General features: G+C 47.1%; 1 protein-coding gene across 3 annotated transcripts in view; it reads left to right on the top strand.

Annotated features, from left to right (window-relative positions):
• The window catches only part of LOC8052435, a 72,569-nt gene that overhangs the window by 29,913 nt on the left and 29,241 nt on the right, over window positions 1-13,415 (top strand). For 2 of the 3 annotated variants that reach the window (XM_040219326.3, XM_040504167.2), the window contains exon 3: window positions 12,487-12,597. The exons of the other annotated variant lie outside the window; for it this stretch is intronic. In XM_040219326.3, coding sequence (XP_040075260.1) covers window positions 12,487-12,597 — 111 coding nt within the window. The remainder of the gene's footprint in view (window positions 1-12,486; window positions 12,598-13,415) is intronic. 3 annotated transcript variants of the gene reach the window in all.

Below are 13,415 nucleotides of genomic sequence, written 5' to 3'. Positions count from 1 at the left end.
TAGGTCACTGAAAGCCGGACATTCAGACAGATCCAAATGATTCATCGTCACACCAACCTGCCACCCAGACGACCCCGCTTGATGACTGACCAGCCACATGCGATAACAGGCAACTCCATCAGAACCCTTACTAATATGATACACGCGTGACGAGATGTCCCTACAGCGTGCAATTCGCTTAATCGATGAAACGATCATATCGACAAAACGTATGTCCGTGAAACGTGTGCCCATGAAAAGTTGTCTGCGATACGTAATTCCACGAAACGAGTTTCGACGAAATGGGAGGGTTCCTTTACACAAATCCTGCCTGAAAAGTTACATCTGGGTTCTTATGTTTCTTTCTGGCGCCCCTGAGGACCACCAGAAAGGGGGTTGACCTTTCTAATTTGTGCTGAGCTTTGAAGACTAAATTTACACCGAACCTATTTGCCACTGATATAAAATTATGAGAGATCCATGGTAGTAAGGCACACACACAACATTCTTCACAACAGGTTTTTCCACAGGAGCCGGATTAAACCTTCAGCACCTTGAGCACAACTCTAACAATTACATCGTGGTGATGGCCCGCTTCCAAACGACGCATCTTTTGCAACTCAACTGCCTCAACAACCCAAAACATACGGGATTCTTTACAGGCGTTATCCATCGCAGACGCAATTAGACCACTCTTAACTATTTTCAAGTGACAGCTGTCAGCTGCCAACAGAGGCTTGGCTGATTCCTTGCCGCACCTCCAGCACAGGCCCTTTGCCGTGTGCAACATTAGGTCTATAAGTACTTAATTCGACTGTTGCGATGGCAGGATTGTGTGGTCCAATCGACAAGGACCGCACAACCGTGTCAACGTGAACATAAGTCGTTTTAAAAAAAAAATCTCGGACTACACTGGAGCAATTCACGACCCGATACACAGACCCTGATTTTTGAATAAAAAGAGAACCATCAAAGCCCACGGCAGTGGACTCTAAATGAAACTCCAGAATGGTGATAAAACTATCTACATCAATCCCAGTGGCAGACTGCAACTTCACTAGATTATCATCGCACCACCTTCTGACCCTTATTAACAGCTCCGACTTATCCAGAGTAATAAAAGTCCTTGTCTACAGTTGTCACATCGCACCTTCTCCCATGATGCGGATTCAATATTTCAATCAATTGCTCAGAGTTTTTGGGTGACAATGGGCTGTTGCTCCACTCCTGTCAGGCATTCCTAGATAAAAACCGACAACACCTTCTGCCAAGCTCAATTTTCGTTCACAACCATTTTAACAATTACACCAGGATGGAATTGTTACAGTTGTGCTCAAGATGTAAGGAACGTACGTTTAATCCGGCTCCTGTGAAAAAAAAAAAAAAAAACGGTTGTAAGGAATGTGTGTGTGTGCCTTACCGCCTTGGAATCTCTCATAACTTTATATTAGAGGCAGAGAGGTTCGGTGTAAATTTAGTTTTCAAAGCTCAGCACAAATTAGAAAGGTTAACCTCCTTTTCGGGTGGACCTCAGGGGTGCCCGAAAAAAGCACGTGTACAACACGTGCCGGAACGATTGATGGCGTCCGCCTCAATTATCTCTCTAACAGTCTTATCTTTGTGCCTAGCGAGAACAGTAACAAATAATGGTTAGCAGAAAAAGAGTATTTGCGGTCCGCGGCGGGGCCACGGATTGGTTGAGATGTGGTGCGGTGACGCAGTGTGTATCTACGCTGAGGCTCTTGGATTAAATCAGTTGAAAGTAAGCGCTCTGTGGTGTTCTTCTTCTTTCTATGTCTTGAAGCGCAATCATGTTTTCTCACGCACAATACCAACTCGCCCAACAATCAGCAATGGTAGGAGAGTTCTGAGGGAGACCATATGCGTATTGTGACCTCTGGTAATTGTGTAAGCTCACCGTCCTTAGCACTGGACAGTGATATGAAGCGTTTTTTGTGTCTCTATAAGGTCCTGTTTTGTGGGTTTTCTAAAAATTTTAAGGGCTGCGCTGGAGCTGGAGTTGCCTGTTATCGCATGTGGCTGGTCAGCCCTCAAGCGAGGTCATCAGGGTGGCTGGTTTGTGTGAATCATTTAGATATGTCTGAATCATGAACCATGGGTTCTGTCTGAGTGTCCGGCCATCGGTGACCTAGTGAAGGGGAGGTGTTTCTTTTTTTGGTGGTGAGGGTCTTGAGGTATATGTAACAACGTTCGTTGTTCAAATAAACTACAAACTGTGCTTGAGACTTGTTGTTTTGTTCGTTCTTTTTTATCGTTCCGTGTCTCCATTTTCTATGGAACTTCTACATTTATTGATATATTTACAGGAGTAAAAATGAAAGGGAAAAAGCGTACAGACACAAGTGTATCTATTCATTTTTTATGCATAATATAGTAGGTAAAACTTACACAGAAGCAGAAAAAAAAAAACAGCAATACCCCCCCCCCCCCCCCCCCCCCCAAAAAAAAAAAAAAAAAAAAAAAAAAAAAGATGGCGGCGGCGGCGGCGCGCCGAATTTATTGTGCGGCGGCGGCGGCGGCGTGCTGGCTCTGGGGGTTCCGGCGGCGGCGCAGGGCGGCGAGAACAAAACAGGCGGCGGCGGCGGCGCGGCGCGGCGGCGCACAGGTCTACTCTGAGGCGCGTGCTCATCGACCCAGCCCACCCGTTCACGTCGCTTCGTGGCGACAGCCTGCGACGGCTCATTACAAAAATTTTACCCCAACTGTGCCAGCCGTACATGTCACTTCGCGCATATAGTGTGGGGCGGCCCATTACAAAAAAAAAAAGCTAATATAGGAAAGCTAATCTGAGCTGTCTATGAAACATCGCGTGTCGATGTAACGTCGTTCGATGAAGTGATTGTATCGCCAATGAGTGGCGACTGCCAGCAAAATTTCGGGTAAATAATTCTGCCTGGCTGCCGGGCGAATGGACACTACCTAACAATCCCCGCGGTTCTTGTTTGCTAAGTAATCTTCTCAGTTGTGTAACAGCTTCGTTGTACGTCTTCACATATCACGGATTGCTTGCACGTTTGTACTTGTTTACGGAATAGGCTGTCTAATAAACTTCTAGGAGATTTGAAAACAATCCCTTGTGTATGTTTACCTGCCTTTTTTGCAACCACCTGGGCGCGTACATTTTTTACAGGTTTCCTTCAGGTGGGTGAACAAAGAGGTGGAATGGTACACCATTGAATGAGGTGTATCTATGTTTCCTATTAGCGGGGTGGGTGTAAACAACGGTGTAATACTAAACCCTGTTGGTGGGTGTATCTTTACTTCCTAAAAAATTGCGTGGGTGTAGAGAAGGCAATACTTGTACACCTTAAATTGGGGTGTACCTGCACGCCGAAATGACAGAGACGGTGTAAGAAAGGAGTAGTGGCACACCCCAATATGGGGTGTATATGTGCACCCCAAATGCTGAAGGTATCTAAAAGGGTGCACACATGCACCCTTAAAAAGGGTGTATGTATGCACCTCGTCTTGAGGTGTACTTGTACACCTTTATCGGTGTAGTATATGTGGCAGCACTTACACCCCTGTGGGTGTACCCACTACACCCTTTTTTAGAGTGTGTAGCGCGTCTCCGACTGGTGTCTTTAGCGTCCTATGCTGCCCATGCATCAAAAGTGGTCCCCAAGGTAGCAACAAATGAAGTCACAGAAGTCGGAGTGTCACGCTGTTGGAGGTGGCAATCCTGGCGGTTGTCCGTAGAAATGCTGGCGAAAAGTGTGAGCGAACGTGAGTGTCGCTGTGGTCGCGGCGTCCCAACTCCTGGCTGCTGAAGCTTCCGTGGACTGCCACACTGGAGAGCGACCTGCAGGAGAACAGGCGTCTGCCACACACACATCAGCTATTGGGACGCCGCCAGGATCGCGACCGCCGACAGCATGACACTTATATGACGTCATGAGGCGGAAATCGAGGGACCAGCGTTTTGGGACGTGGTAGACACACCAGTCGGAGACGCGTTCCAGGCATCATAGTTTCACTTGAAGTCCGAGCACCGCCGTCGCTACGATTCCATAGAACAAATCAATCAATGCAAGAAGTGCATCGTCACGGCGTCTTTGTAGGCTCGCTATCAGCGACTAATCACTCACGCACAATGAAGGCGCCGTGATCCTGCGTTTTTTTTTTCTTGCGTGATTGGTTAAGCAGGATATTGCATAGCTACAAAAAAAAAAGAGCGACATGATGATGCACTTTTTGCTTGATTGGCTCCATCGAAACGTGGACTGCGATATCAGTAGAATTATGTACGACTAGGTGGGACTCGTTGCCCACGATCGCCTGCGGTAAAAGTGTGATGGAGGAAGTACGACTTGCCACCAACTATCGCATACGAACTAAGCATGCTGGACTATTTAAGTATAATCCTCTGCCGGTGGTTTCCTGCGGACTAGGTATGCTGGACTATGTATGACTCGCGGCCGACGGTCGTCCGCAGACTACGTATGTTGGACTAAGTATAAGACGCCGGCCACGGTTGCCTGCGGACAAAGTATCAAGGACTTAGTATGAATCTGCCAGATTGTCCCAGCGCACAATTTTTGGAGATACTGCTATGACTAATTATAGAAACCTCCGTAGTCACAGAACCTACATCGGTCGGTTCTTTGAGGCAAAGCGCCAACCTATGGATCCCCAAATGGCGGGTTCGAATCCCTGCCTCGGGTGCAACCGAGATTTCGGCAGAACACCGAAAGGTTCTTGCATGGCCGAAACTTTCAAATTTGATTGATTTTTGTAGTCAGAGACAGGATGAAAACAGCAGGGCGTCTCTTTTCAACGCCCGGCCTCCAGCATGCGCCCGTTGCTTTCCATCATGCTTTGTTTGCGCGTGCACGGTTGAGGCTCACGAGACGCATCACTGGAAGTAGGAAGCTTGCGCCTACTTTCAAAACTTTCAATAGGTCCACATCTACGCAAGTTTCTATGAAAACTGCCGCGCGGTGCCTCTTTTCATTGCTCATGTGTCACTCCTTAATAGTTCACATTAGACAACGTCTTGGCAAAATGAACACAGTTTTGTTTTGAGTTATCATCTGCTGTCTAAACAGTCCACAATAAACAACATTTTTTGGGGGATAAAACAACTTATGTCGTACCATGGCCAAGAATCCGAGACATTCGGTTTAGTTCCATTCCGCGACGACATGTGGCGCCTAAGCCCCGAGCGAAATCACTTTTCCAATTTCCAATGTGCCCTCTGTTTCCGCCCGCACCGCCAATCTTATCTTCGAATCCGGAGAGGAGACATCGTAATGCAGTAAGGGCATAGCACTGATAACACGCTCAAGACAGCTCCGAACCTCGGAACCTCTCAAGGTCACAGCTGGGCGCGCCTAGCGCAGACGTGCAATGTGGAATTGCTTCTCCCGCAGTCAATGTGCATTCTAAAGTGATAAGCTAACGCTCAAGACTATTGCTCCATCGCTAAAAGCCAAATTTAAACCGAGCAAAGTTAAAGCTATACTTCGTCTCACCTTAGCATGGACTGGCCCCAAAGGCTGCTCTAGCGTGAGACGGTAGCCTTGATTGGCATTCGCGCCACACGAGTCCTCGTGCAGCCGCCGAGGTGTCGTCGAAGCACGCGACCAACAATAGCCCATGCTAAGGTTAGACGAAGTATTGAAGCGCGAGCCGAATCCTCTGCGTTTTCCTACCTCGCACCTACAGTGTACTAGAATATTCTAGTACACTGTATCGCACCGGCGGTAGTGCATCGGACATAAGGTGAAACGATGCTAAAAGTGCTCTGTTTCAGGCTCGGCTTTCTCTTATCACTGGGGCCTGTTAGAGAGGGTCTTCTGGCTTAGGGCACCTTGGCTCAGGCTAAACTTTGTCTCACCTCAGCATGGACTATTGTTAGCCATGCATGCTAAAGGCGCGAGCCGTTTCCTTTGAATCACTCCTCGGTGGCTGCGCGAGCGCTCGGGCAGAGAATACTTCAGTCGAGTTTGTCAAGGCTAGCCGCTCGCGCTTGCACAACCTTTTCAGTAGTACTTCGCAGTCTCACGTTAACATGGACTAACCACGGAGGCTGCGCTAGCTTGAGACGGCAGCCCTGACTGCGTAGATTGGCATCCTCGCAGTACGAGTGCTCGCGCAGCTGCCGAGGCGTCATCCAAAGCGATTACCCCAGGCTTTTATTTCGCGTGGTTGCTAAAAAGACACAATTATAGCTTTGGCCGTGATACGGTGGAATATGCACGTCAGCTATTTGTTTGTCTGTTTGTAAACAAGCTCACTATGGTGGGTGACAGCTCAAGAGTGCAGTGGAAGCTCCGCCTTCAGCGCGCGCTCCTTGCCTTCCACCGCGCTTTGGCTGCGCGTGCACACTTGTGCTATCAAGGCCACAAAGCTCGTGCTGTAAGCGGAGCTTCCACTGCACTCTTGAGCTGTCACAGACTATGGAGTCCACTAATGGCGAACCCCTGCGCGCTTCCGGATTCGAACTTTTTTCCGTTTTGTTCCACGTCATTTTGCTTTCTGTACAGCTCGCAAGTACAAGGGTCGTTTGATAAGTTTGGTAAATTTATACGATGAACTATTCAATGGATGACACCATAGCTGGCAAGTGTCATTCTTCAAACTAACCCAGGCTAGCTTCCAGACGGGAGCGAAGCGCTGTTCATGTTTGACAGACGGTTGAAGCGAACACTGTAGCGCTCGCCACAATGGAAAAAAAAAAAACCAACCCTGTGCAATGATCAAGCACGTTTGTTTTAAAAATGTTAACGTCCAGGTATCAAAACCGAGTTGCATGAAGTTCATGGGGACCCTTATTCAACGTTGAAGGCTGTTTAGTTCTGGGTTCATTGGAGTAAACGTGGCAGAACGTTCCCTGAAGATGAAGCGCGCTCCGGACGCCGAGTTGAGGTCACCACGACGAATATTGTTGAATAAATTCATAATATAATAATTGGAGGACAGTCGAGTGAATGTGCACAAGACTGCTGAGACCATAGGCATCTCAAAATAACGTGTGCACAAAACCCTTTACAAAAAGCTGTGTGCGCGATGGGTACCAGCACCACCTCCTAGATAAGAAGGCCGTAGTGCTGATAATTTTTCTCCACAGAAAAAGGCCGATCGTGGGCTGTGATTGGTCGCGAGGGCTGCGTCAGCGTCTCGTGTCTAATCAGAGAGACGGACGCAGCGCTCGTATCCAATCACCGCCAGCGATCGGCCTTCTTCTGTGACGAAAAATTATCAGCACTACGGCCTTGTGATCTAGGAGGTGTTGGTACCAGACCGTTCATTCACCAAGACAACGCGCTCTCCTACGAATTGACTGTGACAATGGCAAAATTGGAAGACTTGGGCTTCGAGTTGATTCTTCATCCACCCCATTCTTCTGATATGGCGTCGTGTGTTTTATTCGTGTTCCCGAACTTGAGAAATCTGACTCTGTCGAAAAAAGTTCTCCTCGAATGAGAATGTCATTACTTCCGTCAGTTCATATTTTCTAGCCTTTAAGAAAACCTCTTTTCCTGAGAGAAAGAAAATTTAGAAACTCGCTGGGTCAAGTGGATAGTCCTCAATGGGGACTATGTTGAGAAAAGACATCAACCTTTTGTTCTAACAAAGCGTTTAACCAGCTTTTTTACCAAGCTCATCAAACGACCCTTGTACGCACGTTCATATAAAGGTATAACTCGGAACACAAAGCACGCTTTGCATTAGAGATGGACAAATAAGCGCATTACCAGAAGTCTACTGGGGCGCGAAACACCCTGGCGCCCTTGTGATATCAACTCACGCCGAGCGCGATGAATAGCCGTCGTTAGGTGGTACAGATAGAGACGGTACCAACGAATGGTTGGACCACACCGAGAAGGTCAGCAGGAGAAGCTCCGTGTCCACCTCGCGCTTGTCATTCTTCGTAAGTTGAAGCGTTACCAAACTTAGAGAGCTAGAGCCGGAGTTAGAGCTTCCCCTGCTGACCATATATTGTAACAAACTGTATAATATGCAAGTTTTTGCAAATCGTGTTTCCAGGTTCAGCAAAAACTCTGCAAGTAGCCTTGAAATTGTGGTAACCCACATGATTTTAAGCCCGTGTCGAAATTTGACTAAGTTGTCTGATAGTCACAGAAACATCTGTAAGCTCTGCAGTTGGTAATATTGTGCAAGGGAGAGAAAGAGAGATACTATATGGTGCAAATAAATAAATAATTATATGCTAGTTCGCCCATATATTTTATACCTTCAGCGAAGGCGAGGGACCCGCAACATTTCCTGTTTGAGTCCTGGTTTTCTGAGAGTCCCTAACCGAGTGTGCTAGCGCATGCTAGCTCGGGGCATGTGGAGAGCAGAAAGATCAGGCTACAAAAACCAGGGGATCCTGGGTTCGTCCCCACCAATGAGGATGAGCATCGTACCGGCACGTGTTTGAGTTGCACAGGCTGAATTTCTCAGGTACAGCGTGAGCCACTATCACCACCTCTCAAACGGCAGATCTAGCTCATGCGGATTTGTGTGGCTTCCTGAGCGAGGCGCAACTGCCCAAAAAACTCGTTCGGACTTAGCCGCCACAGCGAACAGTGCCGACGTTTGTTGCGAGAGACCAGATTGAAAAATTTATAGAAAAATAAATATAGGTGATATCAAAATGCTCTCCCGGAATATAGAAATAGGCATACAGAGGTACGTGATAGGGGAAAAATTAATCTTGTCAGACGATTTGTGTGGCTTCCTGAGCGAGGCGCAACTGCCCGAAAAACTCGTTCGGACTTAGCCGCCACAGCGAACAGTGCCGACGTTTGTTGCGAGAGACCAGATTGAAAAATTTATAGAAAAATAAATATAGGTGATATCAAAATGCTCTCCCGGAATATAGAAATAGGCATACATAGGTACGTGAGAGAAGAAAAATTAATCTTGTCAGACGATTTGTGTGGCTTCCTGAGCGAGGCGTAGCTGCCCAAAAAACTCGTTCGGACTTAGCCGCCACAGCGAACAGTGCCGACGTTTGTTGCGAGAGACCAGATTGACAAATTTATAGAAAAATAAATATAAGTGATATCAAAATGCTCTCCCGGAATATAGAAATAGGCATACAGAGGTACGTGATAGGGGAAAAATTAATCTAGTCAGACGATTTGTGTGGCTTCCTGAGCGAGGCGCAACTGCCCAAAAAACTCGTTCGGACTTGGTCGCCACAGCGAACAGTGCCGACGTTTGTTGCGAGAGACCAGATTGAAAAATTTATAGAAATATAAATATAGGTGATATCAAAATGCTCTCCCGGAATATAGAAATAGGCATCCAGAGGTACGTGAGAGAAGAAAAATTAATCTTGTCAGACGATTTGTGTGGCTTCCTGAGCGAGGCGTAGCTGCCCAAAAAACTCGTTCGGACTTAGCCGCCACAGCGAACAGTGCCGACGTTTGTTGCGAGAGACCAGATTGAAAAATTTATAGAAAAATAAATATAAGTGATATCAAAATGCTCTCCCGGAATATAGAAATTGGCATACAGAGGTACGTGATAGGGGAAAAATTAATCTTGTCAGACGATTTGTGTGGCTTCCTGAGCGAGGCGCAACTGCCCAAAAAACTCGTTCGGACTTGGTCGCCACAGCGAACAGTGCCGACGTTTGTTGCGAGAGACCAGATTGAAAAATTTATAGAAAAATAAATATAGGTGATATCAAAATGCTCTCCCGGAATATAGAAATAGGCATACAGAGGTACGTGATAGGGGAAAAATTAATCTTGTCAGACGATTTGTGTGGCTTCCTGAGCGAGGCGCAACTGCCCGAAAAACTCGTTCGGACTTAGCCGCCACAGCGAAGAGAGCCGACTTATTGTACAAGGGACGCGATTAAAAAAGTCACAGAAAAATTGTCTCCTGGAATGTGATGCTATACATACCGAGCTGTGCATGAAAATGCACAGCTCGGCATGTATAGCAATGCTTCTACACGTATTAAAGTTGAGGAAGACGTATGGGACGACCTCTAGGACGACGTCGAGGGTGACATCTAGGACGACGTCTAGGACGACCTCAAGGACGTCATCTAGGAGGACGCGGAGGACGACCTCAACGACGACGTCTAGGTTGATGTTGAGAACGACGCCTAGGATGACGTCGAGAACGACGCCTAGATGACGACGTCTAGGATGACGTCGAGAACGACGCCTAGAGGACGACGTCTAGGACGACCTCAAGGACGTCATCTAGAAGGACGCGGAGGACGACCTCAACGACGACGTCTAGGATGACGTCGAGAACGACGCCTAGATGACGACGTCTAGGACGACGTCGAGAACGACGCCTAGAGGACGACGTCGGGGACGACCTCAAGGACAACTTCAAGGACGATGCCTTGAGGACGACGTCTAGGACGACCTCAAAGTACCGGTTGACGACGTTAGACTTCAAAGCGTAATGTTAGACCTAACGTCAGGCCAGCGCATACCCGCGTCCCACCCTCACGTCAAACATCTGCGCGTACCGGTTGACGACGTTAGACCTCAAAGCGTGACGTTGTACCTAACGTTAGGCCTGACGTCGGTCCAGCGCATACCCGCCCCACCCCCTCCCCCTTACCACTGCGCCGCCAGCAGTTTGGCTGGCTCCTCGGCAAAGATGACCCCGTTGCTATGGAGCCACATGACGCGTCGCACCCAATGGGATTTTAGGTGACGTCTTTCCCCGGGTTCACTCCATGGGAATGCTTTCGCATTAATACATATTTAATCTATTGAAATAGTAAATATTGGCAAAAAGTTTTGAGCGGGAACTTCGTGCTGGCCGATCCATGTTTTCACGCTATTGCAGGCTCTCGATTATCACGGAAGTTTAGACCTCGATAACTCAAAATTGAACGTGAATTTCAAAATGCTCTCCTGGAATCAATTAAAGCTAAGATTAATAAAATAATCGTATTTCACCTCAAGTGTCTGTGGCGCCAAGATTTTCTTCCTGGTAAGTGAATGTCATGGTTTCTTTTTTTAATGGGGGTCTATGGGAACCGGTTCATTGATTCAGGAAGAAAATATAATGGTCGTGTGGCATTGAATTTTTTAAAATAGGCGGGCTATTAGGTCAATATTATAATCCTCCGAGTGCAAAAAAATCGGTGGGTTCTTTACTGAGTTACAAAAATATAATTTTTTTTGCCCATTGAGTTAAGCTGGGGCGCTGATGTGACTGCCAAGAGATGGCGCAAGTTGTAAGCAGCGGCGTGTCCCGGATTCCTGGGGTTGATTTCACAAATGTTTCATCTGTGGCATACCTGCTTATTATTAGTAGGCCCCTGTATAGGGGAAGTCAACAAATATCTGCATTGTATGTGTAGCCATTCGCATCATACGAATGGCGACACGTATATCACGAATGGCTAATTTTATGTTGCATCATATTTAGATAAATTTTTGATAGTTCAAACATTTGATAGTTCAAAGAAAATTTGGGGCTTCCTGGAGTTTGAATTAAACAGAGTCTCCTGTATTCGAGTCTGCCTTTTGCGACCGCCAATCGCAAGCGATCGCTTTCCGTACGGGGAAGGGGTCGACCGATGATGAACTGATATACGCGGGAAGAGATTGGTCACGACCAACTGTCGCACGTCCAACGGCGCCTTGTGCTGGTTTTTGCCCCGAATTGCAGAAACACGGACATGTCGCAGTCTTGAATCCTGTTTTTAATAGGGAAAGCGGATGCATATCAATCGAACGTAGCGATGCAGGCGAGTTGGTTATGCATGTTGAAAAGTAGTGAAAGCGCACAATAAAGACGAATGCCTCTCCGTCTTCGTATTCGTCTTTATTGTGCGCTTTCACTACTTTTCAGCATATCAATCTAATTTTCGTGTTTTCTTAGAATGCTTAGAGCCCGTAGATTGAGTTGTGACGATAAATGGACTATCTCAGAAACCACTTTAGTGCCACTTCAAATGCCTGCATACGACCCATCAATAACAAAAGTAGCCTTTCACAAAAAAAAAGTATATCTGTTGGCGTGATTTGATATTTATGCCGCAAGATACGTTTGAGGGATTCCGTAACATTCTTTTGTCTCGGGGTCTGCATTTCGAAATCAAAGCGTGTTTTGGAATGGCTCCTAGCCCGGAATATGTTTCGCAATGTACATCTGGAGATGAAAAGTGTTTTCTCCGGGGTTGCCTCCATTCTTTGACTCGTTACGCCTTGTCAGTGTTTGCCTGGGAAGGCCCTAACTAGGCGTGCGCTCACAAGTTTTGTGAGTCTCTAATTGTAGGTATGAATCTGCGAACTATGCCACTCCCTACTCCCGACGACACTCGGCATTACCGGAAGTTTGTACATTCGAAACTTTCCGTCTGAACGAGCGCTCACTCAAGAAAAGCACATCCCGAAGTCTCATACTTGCGCTCTGTGACTCCCGGAACGTGGCGCAGAACTTTTAAGGCGAAGTATGGATAAGACTAGTTGATACCCCCTCAACTTCCGCGGGTTTTCGGGGCCGTCTAAACTGAGCTGGCACGCGTGTCGCGCGCACCCGCAGGTGGAACGCGTCACCAACAAAGAAGCGGAGGACAAGATCTGCGGACATGGGAAGCACCAACTCATGGAGGTCGACACCGACAGTGACAGTTCGATTGACTGGCGGCCGCGGGTGAGAACGCCCTTTTCCCTCCTCTCGGGGTCTTACCATCAAGGCTCCTTCACAGACTTGTGACCCCTTAGAACCCCGTGCCTTAGAGCTTGACAATATCTCTTGGGACGAGAAAACACGCTGACAGGCTGGTGCCACCCATGAGGAGACCCTTGAACTACATTTCCCTAGAGCGTAGTTCTTGAGCAGGCACGTAGCCAGGATTTTGGTTCGGGAAGGGGGGGGGGGGGGGGGGGGGAGCGGGCCTTATGGGCCTCCCTCCTGGCTACGTGCCTGGTCTGGAGGTATTCTTCGAGATCAGATGTACATACTATCTATACGAAATTGTTGTTTATATCATTTTCAAAAGCTCTCTAATAAAAAAAAAATAATAATAATTTTTGCGCGAAAAAAAAAAGAAAGATAATACAGAGACTAGTGTTGCACATCCACCCGAGAGATGGCGCTAGTGTATTCTCTCATCGCAAGACCTAATTAGTCTCGAGCGCGTGACCTTTAAGGGGCCTTAAGTTGATGTTACGGGGAACACTGCAGAACTTCAATTTACAGCTAGGATGATGTAATCTAAATTACGGTTAGGTCGCCATAACGCTATACTTACGGTTAAGATATTGCGTCATGAACCTGGGAAGGCTCGAGTTCCACCAGGTTTCGGATTTCTTAAACCTTTCAAGCAAAGTTCAGCTGAAGATTTTGACGAGCATGCTGACACAGTTGCTAAGAAAAAAAAAAAAAAAAAAAAAGGTACACATGTCCGTCGTTGTCTCCTCTTTGCTTTCGTATTCTCAGTTCAACTAAAGTTTGACTATTGTGCAGAT

This window comes from Ixodes scapularis, unplaced genomic scaffold (assembly GCF_016920785.2).
Source record: "Ixodes scapularis isolate PalLabHiFi unplaced genomic scaffold, ASM1692078v2 PGA_scaffold12__126_contigs__length_90152505, whole genome shotgun sequence".
NCBI lineage: Eukaryota > Metazoa > Arthropoda > Arachnida > Ixodida > Ixodidae > Ixodes > Ixodes scapularis.
Note: the sequence above shows the minus strand (reverse complement) of the source record. Positions and strands in the feature narration are given on the sequence as shown.